The sequence below is a fragment of the Carex rostrata genome, chromosome 13 (genome assembly GCF_964058835.1).
Source record: "Carex rostrata chromosome 13, lpCarRost1.2, whole genome shotgun sequence".
Lineage (NCBI taxonomy): Eukaryota > Viridiplantae > Streptophyta > Magnoliopsida > Poales > Cyperaceae > Carex > Carex rostrata.
Window position 1 is genome coordinate 3,606,777 of NC_135930.1, and position 21,158 is coordinate 3,627,934.

Consider the following 21,158-nt stretch of genomic DNA (forward strand, 5'->3'; position numbering starts at 1 on the left):
TTCGGACTTTTTGAAGTCTCATAAAACGTTACCAACGTTTTCACTTGTAATTTTTGCACTTTTGGTCCCTTGTCAGACAAACGTTGCAACGTTTGTATAAACGTTGTGACGTTTTGAAAGCGTTGGAACGTTTGTGTAACGTTTGTCCAACGTTTTTGTGAAGCTTTCGGACTTTTTGAAGTCTAATAAAACGTTACCAACGTTTTCAAAACGTTTACAACGTTTATATTGTAATTTGTCAATATTTTGGCTAAGTATTGGAAGTGAAAACGTTTATAACATTTATAAAACGTTATGTAACATTTTTATAATGCTTTCGGACTTTTTGAAGTTTCACAAAACGTTAGGAACGTTTTCAGAAACGTTATAACGTTTTGTTTCTTTAAAACACTCCTTAAATGACCTATTTTGATTGCAAATAATAATTTTGAAATAAGTTATGAATATGATTATTCTCTAAGTTCAAGCATGCCTAATTTAAATCTCAATTCATTGTGTTGTTGTGTATTTAGGGGTTTTGTGAATATATCGGCAATTTGTTCTTTGGTGTCGATATGTATGAGTTCAATTTCACCTTTTTCTATATGATCCCTAATAAAATGATGCCTTATCTCTATGTGCTTGGTTCTAGAATGAAGGACCGGATTTTTGGATATCATAATGGCACTAGTATTGTCACACATAATTGGTACGTTGCGGAAGCGAATTTCATAATCATTTAGGGATTGAATCATCCAAAGAATTTGTGTGCAACAACTACCGGCCGCTACATACTCGGCTTTCGTTGTGGAAAGGGCAACCGAGGTTTGTTTGCGACTTGACCAAGATACAAGTGAACCACCAAGAAATTGACATGTACCACTTGTGCTTTTTCTATCCATACGGTCTCCGGCAAAATCGGCATCGGCATATCCTATCAAGTCTAAATCCGATTGTTTGCCATACCATAATCCCAAATTTAAACTACCCTTGACATATTTAAGAATTCTTTTAACGGCTTTCAAGTGCAATTTTTTGGGATTTGCTTGATACCTAGCACATAGACATACCGCAAACATTATATCAGGTCTACTAGCAGTTAAATAGAGTAGGCTACCTATCATAGCTCGGTATTGAGTGATGTCCACCGATGTGCCATTTGGATCCGAGTCAAGATTTGCATTCGTAGCCATTGGAGTTTTGCTTGTATTGCTTTCGGTCATCCCAAATTTCTTGATCAATTCCTTCGCATACTTGGTTTGGCTCACAAATGTGCCATCCATGAGTTGCTTGATTTGAAGCCCCAAGAAGAAGTTCAATTCACCCATCATGCTCATCTCAAATTCACTACTCATAAGAGAAGAAAATTCCTCGGCAAGTGCCACATTAGGTGAACCAAAAATTATGTCATCTACATAGATTTGCACCACCAAAAGTGATCCATCTCTTTTCTTAGTGAAAAGAGTTGTATCATTATTGCCTCTAATGAATTCATTGTCAATTAGAAAGGAACTTAATCTACCATACCATGCCCTAGGGGCTTGTTTGAGTCCATAGAGTGCTTTGGTGAGTCTATACACATGATTAGGAAATGTTGGATCAACAAAGCCTTGAGGTTGATTAACATACACCTCCTCATCTATGAATCCATTCAAAAATGCACTTTTAACATCCATTTGAAATAGTTTGAAATTTTTGTTTGAGGCATATGCTAAAAGCATTCTAATGGATTCAAGACGAGCTACGGGTGCAAAGGTTTCTTCAAAGTCAATACCCTCTTGTTGTTTGTACCCTTGAGCTACCAACCTAGCTTTGTTGCGAATACATTTCCATCTTCATCCTTTTTATTTCTAAAGACCCATTTGGTTCCAATAATCATTCTATCATTTGGCTTAGGTACAAGTTCCCAAACTTTGTTCCTTTCAAATTGAGCAAGTTCATCTTGCATGGCACAAATCCAATTTGGGTCTATATTTGCATCTTTAAAATTTTTAGGTTCTATATGAGATACAAATGCACAATGACCAATCATTTGATTTAATTCGGATCTTGTTTTAACTCTTTCCCTAGGATCACCAATTACATTAGAAAGAGGATGAGAAGATACTTCCCTTAGGTCTTGAGGAATTTGATACTCAATTCGTGAAGGTTGCATCTCTTCGGTTTGCATTCCTTCAACTATTGGATCCATCTCATTATTGGTTGCTTCTTCATTTATTTGATCCGTTTCGATAATGTTGGTTGCATCCATTTCGGGTTGAGTTTGCTCGGGTTGATCCTCAATTGTATCGGTTCTTGTCTCAATTTCATCTTCATCAAGAATTGGCACTTCAACACCTACAATCTCAATATCTTTCTCGACCTTTTGATTAGCATTTTCATCAAATTTAACATGCACGGATTCAATTACAATTCTTTGAGATGGAATGTAAATTCTATAGGCTTTACTTGAATTTGAATATCCTACAAACATTCCCTCAATAGATTTAGAATCAAATTTAGTTACTTTGGGAGATTCATCAAGAACAAAGCATTTTGAACCAAATACTCTAAAATGAGATATCTTAGGCTTGTACCCTTTCCATAGCTCATAAGGTGTTTTATTCAATATGGTCCTTATGTTTACGCGATTTACCACGTAGCATGCCGTATTTACCGCCTCGGCCCACAAGTGTTTGGGTAAGGAGTATTCATTTAGCATGGTTCGGGCAAGCTCAACTAAGGTTCGGTTCTTCCTCTCAACTACCCCATTTTGTTGAGGTGTGCGAGGAGCCGAATACTCATGTTTGTATCCCCTTTTAGAGCAAAGTTGATCAAATTTTGCATTTTCAAATTCCCCCCCATGGTCACTTCTAATCCTAATGATTTTTGACCCCTTTTCATTTTCAACACGTTTGCAAAATTCAATGAAGTTGCTAATTGCATCATCCTTGTGTTGTAGGAATAAAACCCAAGTAAAGCGACTATAGTCATCTACAATTACATATGCATATTTCTTTTTGGCCAAACTTGGTACACTAATTGGTCCGAATAAATCCATATGTAACAATTGCAAAGGTTGATCGGTTGAAACCATGTCTTTGGATTTAAAACTACTCTTGGTTTGTTTACCTTGAACACATGCATCACATAATCCTTCAAGTTCTAATTTATGTGTTGGTAAACCACGCACAAGGTCTAGTTTGATCAATTTCTTAATGGTATCTATTGAAACATGACCTAACCTACGATGCCATAACCATGATCCACTAGATACGGCACTTAGACAAGTTTCACCGGAATCAAAATGAGTAAAATACAAGTAATACACATTTTTCTTTCGTTTACCCGAATAGATTAGAGCATCATCCGAAGATCTAACTAAGTGACAAGCATTAGCATCAAATTTGGCATAGTATCCCGAATCACATAACTTACTTACACTAAGTAAGTTATAGTCTAATCCATCAACTAGATATACATTGGATATGGTCAAGTGTTGGTTACCAATTGAGCCTATACCAATAATAGAGCTCTTCCTTTGATTGTTTCCAAATGTAACCGTACCTCCATCATATGGTTCTAAGAATTTAAAGTTTGATTTGTCACCGGTCATATGGTGTGAGCATCCACTATCAATGATCCAAGCACTTTCCTTTTGAGATGAAATCAAACACACCTACAAAGTATATATTAGTTATTATTGAGTTAGTAACTAACATATACCTTGCTTTTAATCTCCCCCTTTGTATTTGGCAATTTTAAAACTTTTAGGGGAGATTAAGTGTGAACCTAAGATAGAATAGATTTAGGAACCCAAACAACATTATGTTTGTTGTTTACATTCCTAAATCCACATTCTAAGGAAGTGTGGCCAAATTTACAACAATAGTTGCATATTGTAGTCGATTGCTTAAGTGTAGTAGAACCTTGTTTGAGAATGGATTGGTACTTCACTTCACATACACTACTCTTATTACTATCATGTGACCTATTTGCAACTTTGAATGCAACACTTTTGATTTTGTTAGAATTAAATCTATTGTGATGTTGGGGAACATCTCTAGCTACACCATTTCTTTGAGTTTGGTTTTGTAAAGCATTTTTATTTTTAAGTTCATAAAACCATCCATCGGGTCCTTTGAAATAAGTTTTGTTTGACCCCTTTGGATTAAACATGTTCTTATCACTATTTTGAAAAGTATTTTTGTTCTTGAAATTTCTTTTATTATACTTATATCTAAATGCATAATTAGGTGACTTTTTATCTTGATTAGCATTTGAGGCATGAGAGGACTTTAATTTGGATGACTCCTTGTTCAAGGGAGTCAAACCATTTTTGGTAAAGAATTGATAATTTGAATATTGTTCACAATTAAACTTTAGTTTTTCATTTGGAATACTTGAAGTTTGAGAATGTTCCCATTTTTCTTTAGGGCTTAGCATGTGATTAGATTTAAGTGAGGATTTACCCTTCTCAAATCCAAGACCAACTCTATCATTTTTATAATAGGATTGATCATTTATCAACTTGCTCACATAGTAGGGATCTAGACTAGTGACTTTTGATAATTCACTAGGAGATCTCAATGCCCGAATTTCGGTTTCCAAAGTTTGAACTTTAACTTTTAAAATGCCTATTTCACCTAAGTGAGATACTTTTAATTTTTTATTTTCAAGTTCTAGCATGTCATTTTTTGCAATTAATTTTTGGATAATACCTTCCTTCTCAACCAAGGTTCTATTGGACTCATCAAGGAGTGATTTCAACCTAGATTCATTATCATAGTGCATTAGAATTTCACTATTGAAAGTGCTTGCATCATTGGTATCTAACCGATTCATATTCAAGTCATTATTGGTCTCATTTGTGATGATACAATTTTCAATATCAATTTCACCACTATATTCTTCACCACCTTCATTTACAAATTCAAGTTCGGTCTCATAACCATCAAGACTAAGAGTTGAATGTACCTCACTAGCAAAGTTTGTTGAGGTGTTGACTCCTTCATCTCCCTTCTTGGCATTCCTTGATTTAACAAGCTCCATGAGAAAGTTGATGGTTGTTTCATCGGTGATGTTCTTGCTAGCTATAATTGAGTCTATGTCAATCTTTGAGGAATCTTCATCTACACTTGCCATCAATGCAAGGTTGATCTCCTCTTCATTATCCGATTCCGTGTCGGATTGTTCCATCTCACTATCCGAGAACAAGGCTTGCAAAGCTTTGGCCTTCTTCTTCTTATACCCGTCATACTTTTGTCTTGGTTTTCTATCTTGTTGTGTTTCGCCATCCGTGTTCTTCAATTGTGGAAATAGCTTGAAACATGTTTGAATGGAATGCCCTTCTCTATGGCATGCGAAACACATTACCCTTTTGTTCTTCTCTTCTCGTTCCTTGTTGTATTTTCTTTCAAAATCAAGCATTCCTTGAAACATCTTGGATAAGAGAAGAGCATCCTTGGATGTTTCATGATCAATTTTGTTGATAAATTGATCATTTGAGAGACGGGTGTTTGAGGAGCTTGGAAAGTTTCAGTTTTGTGCCGGAAAAGCTACGGTTTTGGACTTTGAGCTTTGCTTCAAATTACCGGATTGTCGAAGTTTTTCTTCAAAACTCCTAAAATGAGCATAGAGGTCATCCGGTGTGAATGTGTCGTGCGTGCCTTGGATTGCCTCTAGAGCACTCACCAACCCGGACCATTTATCCCTCATGAGCATCACCCTCAATAGCTTTCCTACAAGTTTATTGTTAGAAAGTGGTTCTCCCAATTCGGTAAACTCATTTTGGATATGCATAAGTCTATTATACATATCCTCAATGCTTTCACCATCTTCAACCTTAAAGGTTTCAAATTTTGCTTCTAAACCGGTTATTTTGGTTCGTTTGATTTGGGTATTCCCTTCATACCGGTTTACAAGAGCATCCCACATTTCTTTCGCACTTGATGCACTACCAAAGAGTGAGGCTACCGATTCACTAACCAAATTGAATATGGCATTGGTTGCTAGATCATTGTCTTTCTTGGTTTGTTTGGAAACGATGGTCTCAATTTTGGCATCGGTTGAACCCTCGGTAGCTACACTTGTGTATGTTGGTGTATACCCTTGTTCAACCACATACCATACCTCAAGGATATTCAAGTAATTGATCATGGTTTTCTTCCAATGCATGAAATTTTTGGTAGTAGTACCAAAAATTAGGGGTTCTTTCACGGATCTATAAGGTGCCATTTGTCAAGTTGATCTAATCTCCAATTAAGTGTGTCTTAATTCGAGTAACGTGCTCTGATACCACTTTGTTACACTTAGGGGCACCTCTAATTGCTCAAAAACTGAAATTAAATTGCAATTGAAAGTAAAGAGATGAGTTTAGAGAAATTTGACACGCGGGGTGATAACGGAGTTCGGCAAAACAAAGGCCTATGTCTCCGGGGCTTCGCAACCTTGTGAGGTGCGCCTTCCTATTACCCAATACGAAAGGATTACAACTTGTGAACCGTTGAGCCCTTACACACCAAGCGGGAAGTCAAACGGCCAACTCAAAGAGGTGAGAACAAGGTCTCGATTATCTAGGAACACAAGAGAAACACTCAATAGCTTACTCTAACCTAATCTATAGCTAGATTGGTGAAGTAGGTTGAGGTTGCTTGAGGGATTTTGAAGTTATAGGCTCTCACAACAATGGTGGATTCTAAGCTCTCAGAAAATCACTTTTGAAATAATTAGGGTCGGCTGAGGTGGTTTTGAAAGTGATCCCCTCAATCTATTTATAGTGGCAGCTCAAAAATGAGCTGTTTGATGCAAAACGTTACCAACGTTTTATAAAACGTTACCAACGTTTTATTCAAATGCGATTTAGGGTTTTAATTCTCTGACAGCTTAGTAAAACGTTGCTCAACGTTTTATAAACGTTACAACGTTTTATAAACGTTATAACGTTTTCTAAACGTTCCAACGTTTCTAGTTTATACTGAACACCTGTTCTTCAGTTGTTCTGAGCCTGTTAAACGTTACAACGTTTCATAACCGTTATAACGTTTGTAAAACGTTACAACGTTTTATAAAACGTTCTAACGTTATAACTTGGTTTTCTTTTGATATTTTTGAAGCTTCTGATCATTATAAAACGTTACCAACGTTTTGTAAACGTTCATAACGTTTTATCCCACTTTGATCAACCTCACACATACTTTATCAATCTTTTGAATTTACATTTTATATTCTTGATAAAAGTCTTCGTGATTTCTTCAGTCCAAGCATATTTCATCGCAGTTCTTACTCTTCTTGGACCTATATGTTCTTAAAATAGAAGAAATCGTAAAATTCAATAATTGTATGTTTTTGCAAATTAGTCAAATAGACGTAAAAGATTATTGTACGAACAACACTAGTGATGTCAGCCATATGCGCCTTTTGGTATCCTCCACCATGTCCTGGTCCACGACTTCTACCTTGTCCTCTGCCATGGCCACCATCATGACCTCGACCTCTAGCTGGTCTTTCGTGTAAATCCCAGCAAGTCTCTCGAGTGTGATTCTTCCTGTGGCAATGATCACAGACTTTGTCACCCTGGGAGGATACTGTGTGTGGCAGGCTGAACATAGCCGAACCCTCCTGCACTAGCAAAGATACCATTGCCTTCCTCCTGCTTTCCTCTTAAACTGCTACTGCAAAGGCATCACGAAGAGCAAGTAGAGGATTCCTCTGCCAGAGACTCTGTCGGATCTGCTCGAACTCAGTGTTGAGGCCAGCAAGGAAGCGAAAGGTCCTTCTTTTCTCCAACCAGTTTGTGAAGGCTAGTGCATCTGCTGAACATGTCATCGCCAAAGGATCAAAGAAATCCATTTGCTCCCACATATTATTCAATTCTGAGAAATACTCAGTCACACCCATTTCTCCCTGTACCAGACTGTCTGACTTAGACTGGAGGTGATAGATCTGCCCATGATTACCCTTTTGAGAATACATCTCTGCTGCCCGATCCCACACCTGTCGAGCAGTGTTCAACATCATAAACTGATTTTGCAGTCTCACCTCCATCGAATTCACCAGCCACGACATAACTTGCCCATCGTCTGCCTCCCACTTCTGAAACTCAGGTTTTTCCTCTATCTTCTCCTCTCCCATAGCTACGGGTTTCTTTCTTGTACCGGTAACATACCCGGTTAGTCTCTGACCCTTCAAATGCATAAGCATTTTCCTTGACCACAATAGATAGTTCTCAGCCCCATTCAATCTCACTGAGATGACTTGAGACGACTTAGAGAAGCTTCTGTCTTCTGCCATATTTTTTTTTCCTTTTTTTTTTTAAAAAAAAAAAAAAAAAATTTAAACAGCACCGATTGGTTACTTAAATTAGGCGAAACCAGATAGAGAGAGAGTAAGGTCCGATAACACAGGAGAGAAATACGGAGACACACGGGTTTAGGGTTTAGATCGTCTCTGGCGCAAGATCTAGCGGAGGTGGAGCGTGACCTGGTGACGGCGGTGCGAGACCTGGTGGCAGCGACAGCAGCGTGCTCGACGGACTGGCGACGACGGGCTTGCTCTGGGCGAACGCACGACAAAGACGGACAGCGCTGGCGAGCTCACGCGGCGGAAACCCGCTCTGATACCATAAAGGTTACGGTGATTTCTAAACTGTTAGAAATTTTCATTGATTTAGGTCTGTCTACATATACACACACAATCTTACACTTTAGTTCCTATAACTATTATATTCACACTTTTACCTAAATACCCTTATCTAACTATACAACATTCAACAGCTTTCTATTTTGCTTTCGGTGGTTACTTTATCTTTCTGTACTTGATTTTTATTTATTACAGGAGCAACAAAAAACGACCAATTCTAGTTAATTTAATGCATGCAAAAATTGTACCAGTGCTTTAGTTCTTTACCTGAAATTCAACCGTAGCAGTGGGATGCGCCACATTAACAACAAAATGCTCCTCCCATTTTGGGTTCTCGGAGTTGGGTATAACTCGGGTCTGTGCTACAGTTGCACCTGATAAGCAAACAGATACATATGGGTCACTGGTAATAATATTGTGGACCCCACCTCGCTTCTTTCTAGGTTTCATGCAAGGGGGTTTGCATCCGGAAAAGCACCGCCTCATCCTCTCTGACATTATATCCATGTTTGGTAGGGACCGGGCTTCGTGAATCCATATGTCGAGGTCACCATGCAAGACCTTAATGTAAGTAACTGTACAAATTTTTGAGCTTGTACTGGCATCTGTAAAAGTTTCGGTACTGGGACATGGGGTGTGGTTGTTTGGGGTCTTGTCAGATTCTTGGATTTCATTCATTAAATCGGTCGACATGATGTCTGAACTTTGTTGTTAAATTGTACAGAAGATACTAATGATAGAGATTTTTAAGTGCAGCTTTTTATAATTTTTTTGCTGGTTATGGGGTTAGGGACTGAAGATTGCATTAACTCTGCATAGCCAGCAATGAAGATACCTAGAAGGAAGTTCAAAATGTGTTTACTCAATAACATGGCATAATCATCCGATCAAATGTATATGACCCGTCTGGTAAAAACATGATGTATTAGAGCAATTTTCTTTTTTTTTTCTCAATAAAAGAAAGAGTAAATCATAATCTTTCATTTTAAAAAGTCATGCTACTTAGGCTCACTTTTAATGAAAAAAAAAAATCTTAATTAGAAATCAAAGTTTTTCATTTGCTGAATTGCATGAACGAAATCAAAGGAAAACAAAACTGATAGCTGAAATCAGAATACCAGATATAACAATCAAACTGGTTTCTTCATCACTCATCAGTTTCTGAACATATATAAGATTAAACAAGAAAAAAAATTCTGCAAAATAAGACCAATAATAAAGAAGAAATTGGAAGTGCAAAAGGAAAATGGGTTTAAATCAATCACCTTCATTAAAGGAGTGCTGACTTGCAGAGAAAATTGAATAATTAAGTTGGGATGATAATTTTTTTTTTCTGTTCTTACTGTTATTTTCTTGAGGTTAAAAGACCATCCCTGCATAATCTGCCATCATGAGTCAATGAACTTTTTGTTTGCACCTGGAGCAATAAAAAATTATAGACCCCAAAAATGGAATATTTAAAAAAATTCTATAAAGGCATTTTTCAATCTTCTCTTTTTCTATTTTTACTTGTGCAAGACATCAGTCCTGACTTATAGAAAAGTTTTACTGTACAAACAATGCAATTATGTTTGTAATTTATTAATGACCAGTGTAAATTAATTTGTCAGGTACATGTTTCAATTGTATATCCTCTATATATTTTGTCTTAGTTATGAAATCGCACATTAAATATTAGGAATAATTTTCTATTTACTCTTAACAACTTGTGTAGTTTCTTATTTATCTTATTCACCTTTCAGCTCTTGCAACTATTTCTTATTTATCCATATGTAGTAAATTTCATATTAATTCTAGTTAAATTATTAAAAAAAAATCTTATTTACCACTAATTAAGATTATCAAACTAAAAAAAATTCTTTTATAAAATTACCACCTTTTTTCATCTAGCTAGCATAGAATGTCAAAATTACATTTCTTTCAGTATTTTATTTTTTCCCACCAACTTTGAATTGATAAAATCTACTCATCCTATGTCTAATTAGTCGCTGTCTCAGCAATTTCAGACACTCTCTCAATCTGGAATGAGAAACAATGCTCATATTGTACACAATAATCCAAAACTAAGACTGGAATCTTGAAATGAGCAACAATGCTCAGATTGTTTAAGGAGTGACTTTATTGAGACACATTTTTTCAGAATAAAAAATATGAAAAAGAACTCAAAATGATGAAAAAGAAAAGGAAACATAGAATAGAGCAACTGACAAATGACAATGCAAGAAATAGAGCAACAAAACATCAGTTATAACACAAACACAATACCCACTCGCTACACGGAATTATACAACTGAAAATTATGTAGGTTAACGATGAAAAGTACCAAATTATTGTTCTCATTTTTCTTCAAATTTTTGTGGGAAACACAATAAACATTGATATTGCAAAAGTTTTTTTCACAATTTCTTTGAATTTAATTTCAGCACTCAGCAAAGGAGCTTTAATTAGCATACCAAACAGACATATATATATAGAGATGAGTTTGACTAGTATAACATTAGTGTTATTTTAGCCTATATAACACCAACTCCAAAATTTATCGAATCGGCTTTAAATGATGAATCTAAATCGTTCAAACCGATTTTCGTTAGTTATATGTTTACATGCAAAATTTATAACTTTTTGAACTTATTTAGTATCGACTCAAGCGATCAAATGTATGAGTTTTTAAGTTCATTTTAATACATTCATTTTTCAACATTTTTACCGCTTGATTTGATACTAAATTACTCAAAAATATAAAAAATTGCATGTAAACGTATCACTCATAAAGTAAATCGGTTTGAATAGTTTGGATTAGTCATTTGAAATCTATTTTATCAATTTTGAAGTTAGCGTCATATGAAACCGATGTTATACTCTATAGAAATCACTAAAAAATATATCTACAAAATTAAGAAAAATTTCATTTCAGCTAGCTAGCATTTCCTTTTTTACATTTTTTCCCCAAAAACATTAAAATACAATGCCTAATTAAAAAACAGATTAAAGCGAGCACGCACAAACAAAAATGCATTATTTTCTTATCTTTGTATTCCGCATCTTCTCTAGTTTTTTAGTCATGTGGGAAATAAAAGATACCAAAACAAATAGAATGTAATTTTTTTTTCTTATAACATGCATGCTTGTCTAGTGCATTTTACTTAATAGTAAAAAGAAAAACAATTTTACAAAGCACCGAGACAAACTGGGACCGATAATAAAATCCGAGGTAGTCTCACTACCTGGTTTTAAAAAAAAAATCTGAGGGGAAAAATTGCAAAATTACCAATAAGTTTCTTGGGCACTCAACAATGGTAGCATGCCGGCAGCTTCTGATTTAGTATGAAATATGAAATACCCACTTTCCTAGAGTTCTTTATGGAATAATCTAAATGTTTGGTGCTCTTTTCCAGCACAACGCCTATCCTTGAGAACAAAAGAAAAAAACAATAATTTAGTGTATGTTTACAAGTAACAAGGCATGAAATAAATTGTCCTCACATGTCCAAACAAAATATCAAGAAGTAATTTCTCAAAAATTACTCAATGATATTAAGCATAGAATTACTGTGGTGGGCCCACCTAATTTTGCTTTTAAGATAAAAATTTTGAGGTTTCCACATCCTGATGGGCGTGGGCTCACCTAACTTTTATCACCTAATGAAATAGAAAATGAAAAAGAAAACATGAAGAAAAGGATCAACAATAATGTGGTTTGCTGCTGGTCGCATTTAATTTTTTTTCACACGAAATCAGGCTCAAAGAATACGTACAAAACACCAAATAGAGCAGTACAAATGATCCACCGAGCAGAGATGAGCGCACTCGTAGATAAAAAATTGACAATTGATGAAAGAAATAGAACAACGAAACATCAGTTCTTATACAATCACAAAAGCCAACCCCCTACACAGAAAATAAACATTTCATCAATGAAATCAAAGGAAAAAGAAACTGAATACTGAAATCAGAATACCAGAGATAACAATCAAACAAGAAAACTGGTTTCTTCATCGCTCATCAATTTTACATGAACCTCGTCTAGGATATCAGGTTTCTGTTTCTTTGCAACTGGGCCAAGCATGAAACCGTCCAAATCAGGCCCCAAAAGCCCAGTTCCATCTCTTACTTCATTGGATAAGTGAACCGTAACTTAGGGGTGTAAACGGATCGGATTGTGATAAAACTATATTCGTATCCTCTTTTATTTTTTGATTAGAGATATGAATTGGATATTAGACGGATAGGGATCAGAATTCTATTTTTTTATAATGATAAATAACATAATTTTTTTAATAATATATAATATTACCTGATACAATATGGAAAACATAAAGTTCCAAATTTTTTAAAAAAATGTAAAATTTGGTCTCCAAGCACATCTAATATGAAAAACATGTTGAGTGCTTCAGATTGATTATTTGGACTTTGAAAACAAAAAAATGATTTATAAGCATATACATTCATATGTTTATGTAGGTAGAGTAGCCAAGCTCTATATATATAATACATAAATTTTAATTTCTAAATAATTGATAGATTTATTTTTTTTTGTTTGAATAATATTTAAAAATATATATACATTAAAGTTTGACGTACGTTACAATTATAATTTTAATTTAATGAATATAAATTTTAAATCCAAACTTCTAAAAAAAATATTAAACAAAATTCGAGATATATAATAGCTGACATTTGAAATTCTGATACTAAAAATGAACCAGACTTCCATATTGTCACACCCCGCGGCCACGGGTCGTAACAGTCCCCTGCCGTAAGTATACAACGCCGTGTATGCTTACAAGGCAATTAACAATTCACACAACATAACAAGCAATCTAAAATAAGTTTCTAGTATATAGTCAGAGTACACAGTCTGGATAGTAAATATTACAACAAAAGTATCACATCTGGATACCAACCATGAGGCCTACCTTAAAACTATACAACAAAATCTAACTAGGGTTATCAAGTGGTAAGCTACTAAGGTCTACTACTCTCGTGCCTCTCCGGAGTCAGTTGCACCAGTACCTGTAAAGTAACCCAAAGGGTGGGGGTGAGAATAAATTCTCAGTGCGAATTTGCCACAGTTCAGACTATTGGACTTGCAATCAAACTCTATATTCAACAATGAAACCCAAACAAAAACAGTTCAAACAGATATATATATAATCATAAATAACAGAATGCCAGTGCTCGACAACAATTTATCAACCTGAAACACAGTTCACGGAATTTCCAAGATGAATTTCAAACACAACATATATTTGGCTTAACTCGATTCAATAACTCAATTCAATAGGGCTTGTAGCAATTACAGATGTTCTTTCGAGCTGAACCATTATCAAACCCACATCTGTAGGGTTACTGACACCTACAGATGGCCAACCGCTGGACCCTTTATCTGACACCCATCTGAAATCGCTTGGCTTAACAGTTTATTAAGGTCTGGTTCGAATCATATAAAGAAAATCCACTTTGGAATCATTCCAATAGTCGTAATATTCAATTGACCTTTCAAATGCATTAACACGTAGGAAAATGCCACCGAGCCATAGACGTTACACATGTCACCCACGATTTCCAATCACATCTCATAACATAATCACCCTCCCTCGTCCCAACCGGTACTGGGAACATCGATGGCCGTTCACCTAAGGCCATTTAGGATCCTGGGAATCCAAGTCAGCATACAGCCCGACTTGGCAAATTCATTGGATCCAAGTGCTTAACTTCGTAAATCCATTCACATACATTCACATATTCAATCCAATCGTGGTGACTTTCAATCAAGATCAGATCACAATAGATCAACATAACCTATAACCATACCGGCATGCAAGTCATTCAATTCAGATCAATTCGAGTTTAATTTGATTGGGCTATGCACATGCTTTACACAATTCAGTGATGCAATCAATGATATTCAACATGACAAACGAATACACAGTTTAATTCCTGAAAATAAAGTATCAAACAAGTCCAAGAATCCCGCACCTTATTATGACGAGCGTACCGCTTAATTTAAAGATCAGGCGTCTCGAATTGCCTCGCGAAATCTGGCTCGACTGAGCCTACACCTATATTATACGATTACTTGGTTTAATTCGGGTTCAGTGGTCTATACGTTTACTTTAGTTTACCAATGGTTCATACAATCCTAATTCAATTCTTATGCTTTGGTATCGGTTCTTTTCGGTTCCTTCTTTCTTACTTAAAAACCTTTAAATCTCACACAAGTTACTTCTGGGTCCTTTAAACCCTACACAATTCCACTTAGGTTACCATTCATTCACCGTTTCACTACTTTGGTTTTCGGTTCAATTCAATTTACCGTTTGGTTAACCCAAATTTGGTCAAAACCTCAATTCAGCCGTTAATTGTTCTAAAAATTCAGGGTCAGGAGGTAACCTTACTGATTATGAGTCTAATCAGTTGGGTTAAACAGATCAATTCACGATTATGCTCAATTTGGGTTTTGGGACGAAACCCTAGAAATCAAAATCCTCAAATCGGAAGGAAATCGGGAAAAAGATTGAAAACAAACAAGCGAGGAGTGTAGAGGAACTAGTCCTCGAGCAATTGGAACACAAATCTCGAGTTTAAAACGAGAATCTGAGAAATCGAGAAAATTCGAGATTTCGAAAGAAAGAAAGAGAGAAAGAAATACCAAATAGGAGAGTTCGGAGAGATCCTCGGCTGCTTACTCGGTTCCAAACTTGATTTCTCGCAACAATCGGAAGTCAGAAAGAAACGGAAACTCACACGCTCTTTTTCTTCTCTCTTGGGCAAAAATCACTTAAAAATGGTGAAAATAACGAAGTGGGAGAGAGAGAAGGTTCGATTTGAGTTTTAGGGTTAAAATTACCCTGAATGCGGATGCACCCATCCGCACTGCGGGTGGCTTGACCCGCACTCAACACTTAGTCGGTTTTCAAAAAATGAAATTTAACACAGAATTCATCCGCAGTGCGGGTGGCTTCACCCGCAGTGGGAACTTAGTAAATTTTTGACAGAATTTCAGAAAAAAGTCCGAGCGCAGTGCGGATGAATCCCACCCGCAGTGCGGGTCAACCTCATCCGCACTCAGTACTTAGCCAATTTTTCAGAAAATTCAGTTCAATGCAGGAATTCATGAGTGCGGCTGAAACCATTCGCAGTGCGGGTCACTCACCCGCACTCAGTACTTAGTCAATTTTCAGAAAATTCAGATTAACACATGATTTCATGAGTGCGGTTGCACCCATCCGCAGTGCGGGTCAATCCATCCGCACTCAGCCTATAAAATCTCAAAAATCTCGAAATTTTAACGCGGTTTCAAGTCATACTTAATTTACTTATTTAGAGGTACCTTAATTAAGGGTTAAACTTTCATTTTATTAGCAAAATTTTCGATTCTTGCTTTTAATCCTTTGAATTTAATTATTAAAATTTCGTAACGTAACACATATAGCAGCAACTAATTTTTCTCTGAAATTTTTATTAATATCCAAAAAAATAAAGGATATAAAAAACTATCCAGCTTTTCGAGTTATTTCGAAATCTATCCAAACTGCAAAAAAAATTTGCATTCTTTTTTTCCAAAACTCACTTTCCGCAAAAATTATTTGCGGTTTTGTCTTCTTCTTTTTATAAAACTCTCTTTCCGCAAAAATTATTTGTGGTTTTGTCTTTTTTTTAAACATAAAAAATTATAATTTATTTATTTTTTATATTGAAATATTAGAAATATTTAATATATTTCTTTGAAAATAGATGGAATATTATATAATTTTATTTATTAGAAAGACTGCGACAAATAACCTAGATCAATATTTTCCATGCATGATTTTTCATGGCTGTATGAAAAATTAATATATTTTTTTGTGTGTTATTGAAAAAAAAATGCTTGGATTCTGAATTATTGATCTTGGTTCAAAAGTCACTTCTAGGTAATGTAGAAAATATTGTGATCCTTCTAGTGCATTTAATTTCTAAAAAGTTGTATCTATTTTGAGAATTTTATTGAATAACAATCATTAAATAACTTAAAGTTTTTATTTTTTAAAAAATAGATACAATTTTTAAAAAAGTAAATATACTAGAAAGATCACAATACTTTCTGTATTTACCTAGAAATAACTTTTGAACAGAGATTAATAACTCAGAATCCAAGTATTTTTATTTTTTTCAATAGCACACAAAGAAATATATTAATTTTTCTTACAGCTATGAAAAATCCAACCTGAAAAATGTTGATCCAGGTTATTTGTTACAGTCTTTCTAATAAATCAAATTATATAATATTCCATCTATTTTCAAAGAAATATATTAAATATTTTCAATATTTCAATATAAAAAATAAATCAATTATAAATTTTTTTGTTAAAAAAAAGACAAAACTGCAAATAATTTTTGCGGAAAGAGAGTTTTGAAAAAAATAAAAACAAAACTGCAATTTTTTTTGCAAAAAGTAGTTCTAAAACTGCAAAAATAATTTGCGGTTTGAAATTCTAAAACCGCAAAAAAAAATTGCGGTTTGGATAAATTTCGAAATAACTCAAAAAGCTGGATAGTTTTTGAAATTCTTTATTTTGTTTGGATATTAATAAAAAATTTGGAATTTTTCTTTTATTTTTCCAACTAGAAGTTTTTACGGTAGCATTTAAAATTGAAACTCCTAGATTCCGGATTAATTTCCTCTAATATTTATTTCTAGAAGTACATATAATTTAAAATTTTATATTTAATAGAATAAAAATTTCGGAAGTTAGAAACAAATCAATACAATTACCACCATGCATGATACATATCTAGAATATGTTCAAATCAACACAATTAGTCTTTAATTTATTTTCGTAATAGCTTTTTGTCTCTCATCTTTGAAATATACTAGGAGCGTCGTTGTTGCGGCTACGCCGCAACTGTTTTTGTTGGAATTGATAGATTCATGCAATGAATTTGTTCCGATGTATTTCTATTAGTTATCTAACACTGGATTAGAAACCAATCTGCCTTATTCATAGTATAATGGTCTCATTTATAGTTTATACAGAACGAACTTCATCTGAATCTGAATCAGCCGCCAGCAGATCCTCAGGTCACAACGCCCTACGCGTACTTTCACAGCAAGAAGGCCAGCTCCTCTCCAATTGTACAATTGCATACATTTTTTTCCAAATTCCTTTCTAAGGCGTATTGTTCATCAAGTGTCATATGCTCAGTAGCTTTATTACCATACATGAACCTGCAAAATTTGTGGTAAAATTTGTGCTTGCTTTTAGACAAGTTTTTATTAAATACCAGTTTATCATTTCATTTTCTTTTACTTTGAAACTTGTTTTTTTATGTTGCTTTTTTCTCATTTGGATATGCACCCAACACATAAATACATACCAGGGGTAATTGGTATTAATATAATTTGGTCTTTTTGCTTTCTGGGGTTAGGCTCACTAATGCTTCCACATGTAGTACCAGACTTGTACCAATGCACTATTTCTGCTTTTAAATTTAGAATAGACACTTAAATCAGAATTCAACCCAATAAGCGTTAAAACATGCACAACATTGAATATCATAAATATTAAAGTATACACATTTCTAACGAAAGAAAAGTTTAATAATAATCAATTAAATACATGAGCAGCACTCTATGTTGGAATGAATTAAGGAAGCTATTGGAAATTGAAATGAAATAATTATATCAGATACGAGAACTTTAAAATGTATCTTTAGTTTCAAAATTCATTTACAGTACGTGAAAACAACCTTCAGTTATTCCTTTAAACACTGTTGTTCTTTTGCAAAGATCATGTAGGTCTAAAATCTCTAAAAGGTAGTTGTTATACAATGATGACGTCTTCAACACCTAAATTATGTAAGGAACATAATTTTGAGGAGTGCCAGATAAAATGACCTCTCTGTCTCGAAAACAAATTGTGGAAAAAATAATTGGTGAAAATCAAATCCCTGATGAAAAAATGAATGGCAAAAAATAAGCAAAATTCTAATTCTAATTATATGAATTTATTTTGTAATACAAGCCCATAGGCATAACTGTTTTAAATTTGGTAGTATAGTGTCGTGCCAATAGTATGAGGGAAAAAAAAATTGTTTGCCAACGGCTGTTTATGATTACTTAAATAATTCCATGCAAAATGGTTTTTTTTTGTCGGAAAATAAATTTGAAAATAAATGAGTAAGGCGTATAGTTCAACCATTATGAAAAAATAAGGGTTAAAACGAAGAACTGCCTTAGAGGAAGCTTTGTGGAGTAAAGAGTAATCCACAGAAATTATTATCAGCTGTTGGTGAAAAAAAAAGTATTTAGTTCAGTTTGCTTTTGAGTAATTTTCATACAAGTCATGTGAAAGTGCCAAATATATTATTTTTTTTCTTCTAGTGGCAAGTGCACCAGAAATTGTGGCATAGGCAAATTTAAATGTGAAATTCGATAAAACAAAAACATACTCACATGCATGTTTGCACACCTCATATAGCTTCAATCTAAGGGCTCCATATAGATAAGAAACATCATTAACAGAAAATGGTGTCTATGTAATGTCTTTCGAGAACATCAAGAAAATGGTGCATTAAATTGATAAGAAACATATAAATAGAAAGTCCCTTGGTGAAACATTATTTCTTATTTGGAGAGGAACAATACAGACACACTTGTAGAGATCTTCCAATTTCAAATAGACTTATAAGTAAGATCCAAGTATTGCATATTGAGAAGAATTAATATAAAAGTTATTACTACCATTCTAACTAACTCCTCTGAACGGTAAATTGCATTTGAAGCCGTACTTTGAACACCTGTCATATCAGAAAATTCACCTTCCATCCACTGTTACTGGTGACCTGGTGTCATCAGGTATAAGAAATACTAAAAATGTACAATAAATTTGCTGAGGTATTGGACCCACTGCTTAATATGAAGTGTGACATATATTAATAATTATATTCCACTTCATATTCTCATTTGTTTGGTTGTTGTACAGCTCAATTGTTAGTGAGATTTAGGTAGGACCCACTGCTTAATGGAGAATCAAACATTCATTGGGGCTTGAAGGCAAGTTAAACTAACTATTGCAAGAGAACATTGGAAAATTTCACATTTGGAGGGGCACAATAACAAAATCATGAAAGGAATAACTATTACTCATGGGATGCATGACGGTAGTGGCCGCACCACTGGCGAAGAAATGGCAGAGCGCGTACGGCAGTGCAGTCAGCTCATTGAATTCTCCTTTCTCTAAAATGCCTTCAATTTCAACAGAAATAAAGAAAAAATGGGACTGGAAAATGAAGCAGTATATGCATAGGGAAGTATATGACACTTATTATCCCTCTTCTATAAATATTTTCCCTCATAAATGAAATTAGATGACACCTATTCATCAAACCTCCCTATCTCAATTTTCTAGTTCCACTCCTGCTGTCAGTGGTCCTTTTTATGCAATTCATACCCGACATCTCTTTTTGACTAGTACAACATGTTATGGGTAAAGTAGGCCACATTTAATATTGACTATTAGATTGTAATTCTAGTTAGCCACTTTTACTTGAGCTAGTAGGAAATCAAGCAAAGTCAAACAGAGAGGATTCAGATGTCATGTTCCATAATACTGTACGAAAAAATCATGAGGAGGTCTGTTTCAATTAATGCAATAAGGTATATTTTCAGCTACTTTTGGCTCAAGTTAATGTTGGATTTAATGATTTGGTGTTAGTAGGAAATAAAAGAACTGTTGTGGAGCATTTGCAAAAAAGTAAATGGTAAAACTTGCTATAAATTACAAAATAATATAAAATATGAACCTGAAAAAGTTCTGCCAGATGACCTTCTGCTGGTAAAAGCCAGAGAATTAAAGTTTGATGCCTTCAAGTGCTAGCAAATCGATTTTCTTCTCCTATCTTTCTCAATCCTACCAGGCAAACGAATCTTTATTGAAATTTAAGGGAAATCAATTAGAATTTTTCGCTTTATAGTTATTGATAACATTGATTTCAGTCTGACATTAGTCATAATATAATACAGCAACTTCGTCGCCTTCCTAATTTTCCCTTTCTTGTAAAAACTAAACATAAACGTGTTGTTAGCCACGACATTAGGTGTGTGCCCTTTGGACTTCATGTTATTTGGAAAAAAAATTGTCATCTCAATTTTGCCTTTTTGGCAGTCTGTATAAATTGGACAATAAAAAATGGAGAAACAATTTAGGCAAAATAAGTTAAACCGACAAGGGAGGGAAAGGGAAGGCATTGCCAATTATATAATGTCCTAACTGAAAATTTGGCCATGTTATTCAATCTTCAAATTAGTATTTCGTATTGTTGGAAATTTCGGAAGGATACAATGAAACAAAGAGAAGAAATTTGCTGCTGAAATTAACTTCTATTGCTTAATTGAAAACAGATTACAACTTCTCTATTTAAGGCATACCAAAATGTCTAAAAATAGAGACCACTTACTCCACTAAATGCACGCCTCAACTAAATACAGAAACCACTAAGCCTATTCTAAATTTAGCACCTCACTAATCTGTCCTTGCTATTATAAACATATACTCAAAATAACTTAGCACTACTAACAG

General features: G+C 34.5%; 1 protein-coding gene across 1 annotated transcript in view; it reads right to left on the minus strand.

Moving 5' to 3' along the window:
* Positions 1–9,897, minus strand: part of LOC144564489 (phospholipase D delta-like) — a 39,628-nt gene extending 29,731 nt beyond the window's left edge. Inside the window, exons 1-2 of the mRNA XM_078314086.1 lie at positions 9,864–9,897; positions 8,866–9,433 (exon numbers count right to left, since the gene is read on the minus strand). Coding sequence (XP_078170212.1) covers positions 8,866–9,291 — 426 coding nt within the window. The 5' untranslated portion in view covers positions 9,292–9,433; positions 9,864–9,897. The remainder of the gene's footprint in view (positions 1–8,865; positions 9,434–9,863) is intronic.
* Between the last annotated feature and the right edge of the window lie 11,261 nt (positions 9,898–21,158).